Raw genomic sequence first — 12,093 nt, 5'->3', positions numbered from 1 at the left:
ACCTTTACTGAATCCCATCTTCCTTCTACATTCTCATTCCTGTCCCAGCCCCTAGGCAAAGACTGATAAATCCCTGGTGTCCTCCATCTTTGTAAACACACAGGACATGAAATAGTGGTCTAGAGCCCTGGTCGGCAAGCAGCAACTCACAAGCTACATGTGTCTCTTTGGCCCCTTGAGTGTGGCTCTTCCACAAAATACATGCGGGTGCTACCTCGATAAGGAATGTACCTACCTATATAGTTTAAGTTTAAAACATTAGGCTCTCAAAAGAAATTTCAATCGTTGTACTGTTGATATTTGGCTCTGTTGACTAATGAGTTTGCCAACCACTGGGCCCTAGAGAGCTACAGGTTAAGTGTGAGAGAGAGAAAAACCAGGATCAGATTCAAGGCTACTATAGTCCTGCTCTAATAAAACTTCAAGTCTTGAAAGTTTCAATGTGCTCAATAATCTTGAAAGAAAGACACCAAGTGTAAATTGTTTGGCATGTAATGAAAATTTACTAGTCATTAAAAGGAGCAGAAAAACAAGAATGAGAGTCAAGAGAAAGATTAAGTAGTAGTAGCAGACACAGAAATGGCACAGACAGCAGAATCAGCAGAAGAGAACTTTAAAATAAATATTATAAATATGCTCAAGGACTTAAAGGAAACCATGCATATAAGGAAACTATAAATAGAAAAAAAAATATATAAGAGAACCAAATGAAACCCCTGAATCTCGAAAAATACAGTATCTTAAATGAAGAATTTAGTGAATGTAAAGATTATCCACTAGAAGAAAAGATGAGAATGCCCATAGAAACTATACAAACTGAAATAGATAAAGAGAAAAAATATATATGTACAGAGACCTATAGACTGATGAGACAGTATCAAGCAGTCTACCCGAGGTGCAACTGGAGTTACAAAAGAAAAGGAGAAAAACTACTATTAGAAGATCAGTGTCTTATATCATGTAACAATTTAAAGAGTGCAAATCCACAGATACAAGAATCTCAGTGAATCAAAGCGGGACACGAAGAAACTACATTAAAGGCGAATCATAGTCAAGTTGCTGAAAACCAGTGATAACAAGAAACTCTAAAAGCAAGCAGAGGAAAAATACACCACTGGATTTTTTTTTTTTTTTGTATTTTTCTGAAGCTGGGAACTGGGAGGCAGTCAGACAGACTCCCGCATGCGCCCAACCAGGATCAACCTGGCATGCCCACCAGGGGGTGATGCTCTGTCCATCTGGGGCGTTGCTCTGTTGCAACCAGAGCCATTCTAGCACCTGAGGCAGAAGCCACAGAGCCATCCCCAGCGCCCAGACCAACTTTGCTCCAATGGAGCCTTGGCTGTGGGAGGGGAAGAGAGAGACAGAGAGGAAGGAGAGGGGAAGGGGTGGAGAAGCAGATGGGCGCCTCTCCTATGTGCCCTGGCCGGGAATCGAACCTGGGACTTCCACACGCCAGGCCGATGCTCTACCACTGAGCCAACCAGCCAGGGCCACACCACTGGATTTTAAGGTTTGCTATAAAGCAATAGTAACCCAGATTCTGTGGTACTGGTACAAAGTTAAACATATAGATTAACGGAATAAAAGAAAGAGTTCCTAAATTTGCTTACATATATATAGTATGTTGAATTGATTTCTATAAATGGCACAAGAATAATTCAAATGAACAAAAGTGATCTTTTCAAATACTGGTGCTGAAAAACGGATACCTATGTAAGATAACCTCAGCCTTTCGTCACATCATACGCAAAATTATCTGGCTCAGAATGGCTTGCTTAAATGTAAAAATAGAAATAGAAGAAGAAAACATAGAAGCAAATTTTTCCTAGATAGGAAACTAAAGTCCTATCTAGGAAATTTTTATTCTATCAATTAGGAGTAAAAATTGATAGAATGAGACCCATCAAAATTAAAATATTCTCTTCTTCATAATAAAAAACAAGCTATGACTAGCTAGAAATATTTCCATCATAAATACAGGGGGTCCTCGGGTTATGACAGTCTCAACATACAATGTTTTGCGTTTATGACACTGCCTTAAAAACTTAAAACGACTGGGCTGTGGCTGTTGCAGCTTATGCGCATGCCCGAATACGCAGTAACGCACGCAGTGATGCGATACAGGAGCGAGGGAGTTGGCGACCTCCAGTACACGTACCTATGCCATTTTGGACTGTTAAAAGTGCAAGTATTTCATTTGTGTTAAAGTAGTGTGTATTTTGACTTACACCAAAATATGGGTTATGTCACTGTTGTAGGAATGGAACTGTGTCACAACCCAAGGAACCTCTGTAGTCAAATTGCCAATAAACACATGAAAAGATGATATAACACAGCATAAAACCACAGTAGATTCTACAACATATCCACTAGAATGTGCAAAGTTTAAAAATTATCTGACAATATCTTTTTATTTTGTAAGTGAGAGAAGGAGAGGTACAGAGATAGATTCTTGCATGCATCCAACCAGGATACACATAGCAACTTCTGTCTGGGGCTGATGCTCTGCCCATCTTGGGCCCATGCTCACTACCGAGCTATTTTTAGCACCTGAGGCTGAGGCTCCACAGAGCCATCCCTAGTGCCCAGGGCCAATGTGCTCAAACCAATTGAGCCATGGATAGGGAGAAGGAGAGAGGGAGAGAGAGAGAGAGAAAGAGAGAGAGAGAGAAGAGGGAAGGGGAGGGAGAAGGGGGGAAGAAGCAGATAGTCTCTTTCCTGTGTGCCCTGACTGGGAATCAAACCAGGTACTTCCACACACTGGGTCAACACTCTACTGCTGAGCCAACTGGCCAAGGTCAGAAAGGGAAACTAATAAAACAATCCCATTTATAATTATAAATAAAATACCTAGGAATAAATTTAACCAAGGATGTAAAAGACCTGTACTTGAAAAATTATAAGACTCTAAAATTATAAACTGAAAAAAAAGTTATAAATTGAAGAAGATATCATGTTTATGGATAAGAATAATTAACATCATTAAAATGTTCATAATACTCAAAGCAATCTATATATTGAATGCAATTCCTATGAATATACCAATGGCGTATTTCACAGAACTAGAACAAATATTGCAATAATTTATATGCAAACACAAAAGACACTGAATTGCTACAGCAATCTTGAGAAGAAAAAACAAGGTTGGAGAAACGACAATATCTAATATCAAACTATACTTCAGGTCCATAGTAAAAAAGTAGCACTGTACCGATATAAAAACAGACATATATCAATGGAACAGAATAGAGAGCCCAGAAATCAACCCACATTTTTATGGTCAACTAATATTTGAAAAGGGCCTAACCAGGCCGTGGCACAATGAAGAGTGTCAGCCTGGGACACAGAGGACCCACGTTCAAAACCTCGAGGTCACCAACTTGAGCGCCAGCTTACCAGCATGAGTGCATGGTCTCTGGCTTGAGTGTGGGATCCTAGACATGACCCCCTGGTCACTGATTTGAAACCCCAGGTCACCGGCTTGAAGCCCAAGGTTGCTGGCTTGAATAAGGGGAGCCCCCAGCTGGAGCCCCCTGGTCAAGGCACATATGAGAAAGCAATCAATGAACAACTAAGGTGCTGCAACGAAGAACTGATGCTTTTCTTCTCTCTCCCTTCCTGTCTGTTCGACCCTGTTTATCCCTCTCTCTGTCTCTGTCCCTCTTGCTAAAAAAAATTTTTTTGACAAAGGAAGTAAAAACATAAAATAGGATAGAGATAGTCTATTCAATAAATGACATTGGGGAAACTGGAGAGATACGTACAAAAAAATGAAACCAGACCACCTTCCTACACCATACACAAGAATAAACTCATAATGGATGAAAGACTTAAATGTTAAACTCAAAACCTTAAATATCCTAAAAGTAAACACAGGCAGTAAAATCCCAGACATTTCTTGTTGCAATGTTTTTTTCTGATATATTGCCTAAGGCAAGACAAATAACAACAACAAAATAAACAGATGGGACTGCATCAAACTGAAAAGGTTTTACACAGCAAGGAAACCATTAACAACATGGAAAGACAACCCACTGAATGAGAGAACATATTCAGCAACAGTACCTCTGATTAGGGGTTAATTTTTACAATTTATAAAGAACTTATAAAACTCAACATCAGAAAACACCCAAAAAATCTAATTAAAAAATGAGCAAAGGACTTAGACACTTCTCCAAAGAGGACATACAGATATGGCCAACAGAGATATGAAAAGATGCTCAACATCACTAATCACCAGAAAAATGCATATTAAAACCACAATGAGATATCATCTCACACCTATCCGAATGGCTATCACCAATAAACCAACAAACGAGTGTTGGCCAGAACGTAGAGAAAAGGGAACCCTTGTGCAGTGTTGACAGGAATGCAGTGTGGCACAGCCACTGTAAAAAGTAGTATGGGGTTACCTCCAAAAATTAAAAATGGAACTGCTTTATGACCCAATGATTTCACTTCTGGGAATATTGCCGAAGAAACTCAAAGTATTAATTCGAAATAATATATGCATCCTTATGTTCACTGCAGCATTATTTACAATAACCAAGGTTTGGAAGTAATCCAAGTGTCCATCAATAGATGAGTAGGTTAAAAAGCTATGGTGCATTTACACAATATAATAGTATTCAGCTATAAAAAAGAAAAATCTCACCCTTTGCAACAGCATGGTAGGACCTGGAAAGTATTATGCTAAGTGAAATAAGCCAGTCAGAGAAAGACAAGTACCATATGAGTTCACTTACATGTAGAATCTAATGAACAAAATAAACAAACAAAATAAAAGCAGACTTAGAGATAGAGAACAGACTGACAGCTGTCAGAGGAAAGGAGGTTGCCAGGCTGTGTGAAAAAGGCAAAGGGACTAAGCAAGAAAAGAAAAAACTCATAGACACAGACAATAGTAAAGGAGAAAAGGGGGGTAGGAGAAGGTAGAAGAGGATAAAAGAATGATAAATTAAGATGGAAGGAGACTTGGTGTGGTGAACACATAATATGCAGATGATGTATTATAGAATTATATAACTAAAACCTAATTAGTGTTTTTTTTTAAGTAAGAAAGGGGAGATAGATTGCCAAATGTGCCCGACTGGGATCCATCCACAATCCCATCTGGGGCCAATGCTTGAATCAACTGAGCTATTTTTAGCAGCTGAGGCTGATGATATAGGATTTGAGTTGATGAAAATGTTCTGGGATTAGTATTGATGACTGCAGAGCAGCATGAATATACTAAGGCCACTCAATTGTGCACTTTGAAATGACTAAAATGATGAGTTTTGTCTTATATGAATTTAATTGCAATAAAAACCAAAAAAGTGCCCTGGCTGGTTGGCTCAGTGGTAGAGCGTCGGCCTGGCGTGCAGAAGTCCTGGGTTCGATTCCCGGCCAGGGCACACAGGAGAAGCGCCCATCTGCTTCTCCACCTCCCCCTTCCTTCCTCTCTGTCTCTCTCTTCCCCTCCCGCAGCTGAGGCTCCATTGGAGCAAGGATGGCCCGGGCGTTGGGGATGGCTCATTGGCCTCTGCCCCAGGTGCTAGAGTGGCTCTGGTCGCAACAGAGCGACACCCTGGAGGGGCAGAGCATCACCCCTGGTGGGCAGAGCGTCGCCCCCTGGTGGGCGTGCCGGGTGGATCCCGGTCGGGCACATGCGGGAGTCTGTCTGACTGTCTCTCCCCGTTTCCAGCTTCAGAAAAAAAAAAAAGTAAAAGTAAAAAAACCCAAAAAAGCAACATACAAGAAATAGCTCAGAACTTGCGAAAAAAAATTTTTTTTTCCAAAATTGGTGAAATAATACTCGACAAATAGGCTATGACATTATTGAAATGAAAAGCGAGAAACAGCAAAAAGGACCGATATTGCTAAAGAAGGAAAAGCAATAAAATGTAGATAGAACAGAACAATATACAAGAAATATCAGTTAATCTATTTTGAAAACTATGAATCAGAGAATTCAAGAATCTTAGGTAAAAGCTATGAAAAAACCAGGAAGTGGTTTAGGGCTCCTGGCCATCTCCAGAACACTGTTTCTGAATCAGACACTCCCGAAGGGCTTGAGAAATGTAGATTCCTGGGCTCTCTGTCAGGACAGCAGGATCAGAACCTCTGGGGGGTTTATCAGAATCTGAATTGTCAACAGCCTCCTTCATGAGGATTCTTTATGCACCTTTCAATTCGATAGCCTCCTAGGGGATCTAGAACAAATGTCCCCATTTTTCTCCTTTGCAACATTTTATACAGACTATTTTAGGTCAAAATGATTATCAAGTGCATCCTCAATAGTTCCCAAACCTTTTAAATTGCAGCATCCTAAAGTCTTAGAAACTGGAGTCTCAGAGCCTTGGTTTGGGAAGGAAGATAAAAAGGGAAGAAAAGCTGTGTGCTGGTTGAAATCTTTTCTCCTTCTTGCCCCCGGAAGAGTTCATTTCAAGTGCAGTCATCTTTTTCACATGACCTTAGGATTGCCTTTGGTCAGGAAAAATAAACGCAAATTTTCACGATTGCAAAAGTTTGAACACAAATGTGTATAGGAATTAGATCTCTCATCTGTGAATTAGAAAAAAAAAAATCCCTAATCTCCTAATGTAAGCAATGATTAAAAGAGAAAATTGCTTCAAATTTGTTTGAAATACTGATAGGCAAAGAGAGAGAGGGACAGAGAATTACATACTAATGAGTTCATAAATGTAGACATGTACAAAGAATTGTTGCACAGTACAGTGTGATGGTCAAGTTTGAGGACAAGGACTCTGGTGCCAGAGTTCTTGGGTTCCAATTAGAGCTAGAGTGACATTCACTGGGTTAGCTTGACCATACTGACCTTCTCTGTTGTCCCAGTGCCCTAATCTCTATAATGGGAAAATAATTCCCTCTCCATAAAGTTGTTGTGAGGACTAAGTTAGTTAACAGATGTAAAATGCTTAGAACAACACATGGTACACTATTTGTTTGCAGTAGTTAAAAGTATTTTTGTAAACCAAGATAATCTCCCAAAGTTGTATTGCCTAAACCTTATAGCAGGGTTCGGGAATCTTTTTGGCTGAGAGAGCCATGAACGCCACATATTTTAAAATGTAATTCCGTGAGAGCCATACAAGGACCCGTGTACGTTATGCATTATCCAGTAAAAATTTGGTGTTGTCCCGGAGGACAGCTGTGATTGGCTCCAGCCACCCACAACCATGAACATGAGTGGTAGGAAATGAATGGATTGTAATACATGAGAATGTTTTATATTTTTAACATTATTATTTTTTTTTAATTAAAGATTTGTCTGCGAACCAGATGCAGCCATCAAAAAAGCCACATCTGGCTCGCGAGCCATAGGTTCCCGACCCCTGCCTTACAGTATATAAGCTTTAAAGAAATTACTATAAAATGACAATAGAAACCTTTTTTAAATCAGTTAAGTTCTGAAAAGTCACATTCCCAATATCCTGTTTTCTTTGCTTTATTGCCACCCCACACCTTCCCTTTACTATTATTAATCATAAAGGGAACAGTAATTAATCTATCTCTCACATACCTTCTCTTGCATCTCTGAATTGCTGATTATAATTGGCTATAATTTGAAGACTTCCATTATTTATCATTGTCAACCCACAATTATATACCCAGAACTGCATGCTTCCATTTAAAAAAAAAAAATCGCAAGGAAACGTCAAGTTAAAAATTATACTGTTGTCTATACATCTCTTCATACTAGGTTTCAAAAAAAAAAAAAAGTTCAGTGACTAGTGACTAAATTCCTTTTTAGAACATCCTAAAGGAAAAAATGAAATATAAAACATAAAAATATCTGACAGACTGTTCCTCCCAGATCTAGGAAAAGTAGCAATCTCCATTTCAGTGGCCACCCCCACAAAGAAGGCTACTTTTTATTGCAGGAAGAGGAAATCTAATGGATATTTTTCGCAAGTCCTGACAAAATCCATTTTTCTGAAGAAAACCTTTCAAACATCAGATGGATGCTTTGTATTGAAACAGCTACTTGATACTTTGGAAATCAAATATACAGAATAAAACCATTATCCAACTGATTTCTCCAACTCTTTTTTGAGACTATCTAGTACCTAGTTCATCTTATAATTTTATAGTCCAAGGCAGTTTTCAGGAGATTGACTAATCAAAGATATATCCACAATTCTGACCAAATTATCAAATTTATGGCATTAGAATGATAACCTATTTTAACATAGTCAATGATATTAGCTCCAGTATTCTTAACAACCTAGTACAAGATTGTTTTGACCTATAGTAACTTTAATTTGTTTGACACTACTCAAGTTTGGATTAAAGGAATCAAAAAATATAAAACAAATATTTTTAACCTATTGCACCAAATACACAGTGACACATTATGAAATATTCTAATAAGTTTTGCCAGCAACTGACCAGAATAGGAAGAAGGTATATCATGGCCTACGAGATGTGTTTGGTCAGTTCACTTTACCTGAGTCAGGTTCCTTGTTTGTTACAACAGTATTAAATAATTATTTCCATATAAGGGGAGGCCATTTAATTACTCTTGTCTCTTTAAATTTAGGTACTGTCACTTTAGAGTTGTACATCAGGTTCTCAGTCTAGTAAGATATAGGTATTATCATCCATGGATACAATTATTAATTTTAATAATTAATGAGTGCTTGTTATAATCAAGGGGTTAAATAAACTTGCCTAAAATAATTTTTAAGTTGAGGAAAGTTAAGAATTGCCATCTATTTACATAAAATTTCATATTGAGAACTTAACATCAAAGATAATATATTGTGAAAAAGGCCACACTGGAAAAATGAAAATGCAACCAATTTTACATGTGTGTGCTATTTGATAACGGCTAATGTAAATATTTTAAAATCATTATTCTTGGATTTCTTATGTTTAATGGCATAAAAGTAACTGCTCAAAATAACTTTATTCTCTTGTTTCGACAAAGAATGGCGATATATTTTGGCATATGAGACCTAGCGCATGAGCTGCGAATTCGATTCTCCATCAAGTTTACACAAAGCCATATGTATGAAAGGGGATCTTTTAAAAAAAACTTTATTTGAGAAAGGAAGAGACTTATAACAGAAGGCAAGAAGAGAAACATACAAACAATATATTTACAACACAAAACAAGAGGTCACCATCAAGGGTGTAAATTATAATAAATACAGTAGATTTTAAAAAGAGACAATTATCAATTAGCTCTAAGATTATTTAAGTCCAGCTTTTCTTTTCACTGGGTCCAGGTAGTTTCTTAATTAAATTCAAAGGCTATCAAATTCAAACAATTAACGTCCACCAACTGTACTGATGAAGCTCTCTCAAATGACATTATAAAAAATAGGTTGTTTTTTTTTTGTGTGATTACATATCTTTGAAGTAATATTATACAAAAGTCTGCTCAGCCGCATGTTCCTCCCCAAATAAAATGTATTTTAAAAGATGCACTATCCCTTTTTTATGAGATTGAATAAAAGACTTTAAGAAAAATGTATATTTATGAGATGGAAAAAAAATATACAATTTTATCTCAAGAATGCCATATTTTATTGCAAAAAAAAAAAGAGAACTGACAAAAAGTCATTTTAATCTGAAGGAAAATACTAACCAAAATGTGTTGGTAATAGGAAGTGTTATAGCTGTTTGTCAAATTATCAGGATTTGCACACTATAAGGAAAAGTTTTAAAAATTTCTAACTTCTAGGTTATATTAATTTAATTCGGATGGAGACTTTTTAAAAAAGGATAATGTATCTTTAGCAGTAACTTTTTTTAAGAAAGATTTTTAAATGTCACAGCAAAATTGTAAACACCACGTGCCAGTAACATACAATTGTACAATGTCTACATTTGGCAAAACTGCTGTATCTCCTTTGAAACAGGATACTACACCTTAAAATGCCTCGCATTTAGAAATATAAATATTTTAATAGAAAAAAAAAACTTCACAAAGATTCTAGGTCAATTTGGATTATTCGTATTAAAGGGGTCTTAATACAACAAATCTTAAACTAGCTTAACCTATAAAACAAGGTAAACATATCAAAGGGGAGTATTGAAGGAAATGTTCCAGCGAAAAGCTTCCTTAACAATTTCCCTACTTGTGGTGTTATTTTCTTAGACAATAAATCAATTCATAGAGTGCCCTTTAAAAACAGAAAGAGTAAAACACTATCCTCCGTTTTTTTCCCTCCACATTCCCCAGTACATGAATCACTTGGACTTCCTGTTTCCACAAGGCATTTCCTGTTCAGCCTCATAGAATCAGTTTTCTGTAGGAGAACAGCAGGAACCTGACAAAGAACTGACTTAAATAAACAGTCTTCTGTTGCCTTCAAAGTTGTTTGTATTTTATAGCATCAAAGGACACAGTCATTCTGAAGGTGCATTATGTACAAGTCGGTTCTTTTGTTAAGCCTCACTCTCCTCATTTTTTACTTGCCGAAATGGTAGAGCATGTGCTGTGTCATTATGGAATTATACTTATGAGATCCTAGGGAGAATGATTATAAAATATGATACACCTTATTCTTTTAAGCATGATTTTGACTTCGTATCGGGTCATAATCATACCGTTACTGCGATTTCTACAATTGTAGGCACAATAAAGTATCTGATTGGACTATAAGGCTGCACATTACCCTTGCCAACATTTTTATCTGCTTCATTTGATCTTTCTTGATAGACAATGTCATCAAATAACACAAGATAAAAGTAAAATGAGCAGTGCTAGGTGAGACATAATGTAATATTTCAAATAGTGCTGTACTTTGCATCTATATATTTAAAAACACCTCTATTCCTAATATGCTCAGTTGCAATCTATACAGTAACCTAGGACTACTGGCATGGTAACCAGAACATTTCACTTAACAAAAATGAGAGAGGAGGGAAGGGGCAGACTAACTTTAACAGTGTTCAAGACTAGTATAATACATTATATACAACGATGTGAAAATGGAATTCTACATATCAAAAAGAAAATTAGGAACTTTAAGAACTAATAGAATGTTTCATTGATCAGACTGGGAAACTCTATCCAGCAGTCACTGATCTCAACAGATAAAATAAAATAACAGTGAGTTCGTTTCTCTTAGATGTAATTGACGTGGCAGGCTTTGGGATGAATTTAAAGCCTATTAATTATTGGATACTTATGTAGTATAATATTAGTGTAACAGATATTTCCTTACCAGTAAAGTTTCAGTGAAGCCTTGATATCTATATAGAGATCAGTCTATAGAGATCTCTATATAGATATATATGTATACATTAATTAGAATTCTTGAACACTAAAATCAAATAATTCAGCGATAGGAAATAATATTCATTTACCAAAACCTGCAGTGCATTTCATCTTCAGATAATGACTTTAATGACAAATCCTGGAGCTAAATCTTTGCCTATTACCTGTTGCATAAAAGCAGCCTGCTCCCCAGATTCCATTTCCTGGATCTGAGCATCTTCATCACTGTCCACTGGTTCCTCCTTGACCTTCACAGCCCCAACTTGTCCCAGTGTGTCCTCCACACAAGCACTGCTGTCGCTCCTAGTGCTGTTGCCACTAGAGGGCGCTCTGTCTTCCTGCATCACCTGGTCCCCCTGAAGGTCTTCCTCTGCTTCCTCGAGGTGACTGCCGGGTTGCTTCAGTTGTTCAATAGATTTCGAAAGCAGCTAGAAGAGAGTGTTGAGGGTTCAAAATTCAGTAGTTCTTCGTGGGTCACAGAGCAGTAAAATACACTTTTATTTCTAGGAGTTCTTTAACACTCTTAGAAAACAGTGGAAACGAGGTAAATGATAAACTTTTTCTATGGAAACCATAAAAATTTTTCACAAGGACAAGTTGTACTGAGTCCATTTAATCCAAATAAACCTGGAAATTTTTTCTCAAAATAGGAAATGTAATGAAAATAATGAAAAGGTAATGAAAATAATGGAAAGGTAATGAAAAATTTCCAAAAGTCTCATTTTTCTACAAATGTCAACCGCTATAAAAGACAGAGTAGAAATGCTAACAGTCTTTCTTGTCCGTCTAATTTTCCTATACCTAAATGCTCAAATGATAAAACACCTTCTTATATGAACTTGTAACACATGAAA

At 37.0% G+C, this 12,093-nt stretch overlaps 1 protein-coding gene across 4 annotated transcripts in view; it reads right to left on the bottom strand.

Moving 5' to 3' along the window:
• Window positions 1-12,093, bottom strand: part of HDAC9 (histone deacetylase 9) — a 967,189-nt gene that overhangs the window by 341,636 nt on the left and 613,460 nt on the right. For 3 of the 4 annotated variants that reach the window (XM_066238688.1, XM_066238687.1, XM_066238686.1), the window contains one exon: window positions 9,045-11,667. In XM_066238688.1, coding sequence (XP_066094785.1) covers window positions 11,353-11,667 — 315 coding nt within the window. In that variant the 3' untranslated portion in view covers window positions 9,045-11,352. Of the gene's footprint in view, window positions 1-9,044; window positions 11,668-12,093 lie in introns of those variants that run through there. The other variant, XM_066238685.1, reaches the window with a different exon arrangement.

The sequence above is a fragment of the Saccopteryx bilineata genome, chromosome 7 (assembly GCF_036850765.1).
Source record: "Saccopteryx bilineata isolate mSacBil1 chromosome 7, mSacBil1_pri_phased_curated, whole genome shotgun sequence".
Classification (NCBI taxonomy): Eukaryota; Metazoa; Chordata; class Mammalia; order Chiroptera; family Emballonuridae; genus Saccopteryx; species Saccopteryx bilineata.
The sequence above is the reverse complement of the archived record's forward strand: the minus strand, read 5'-3'. Positions and strand labels throughout refer to the sequence as shown.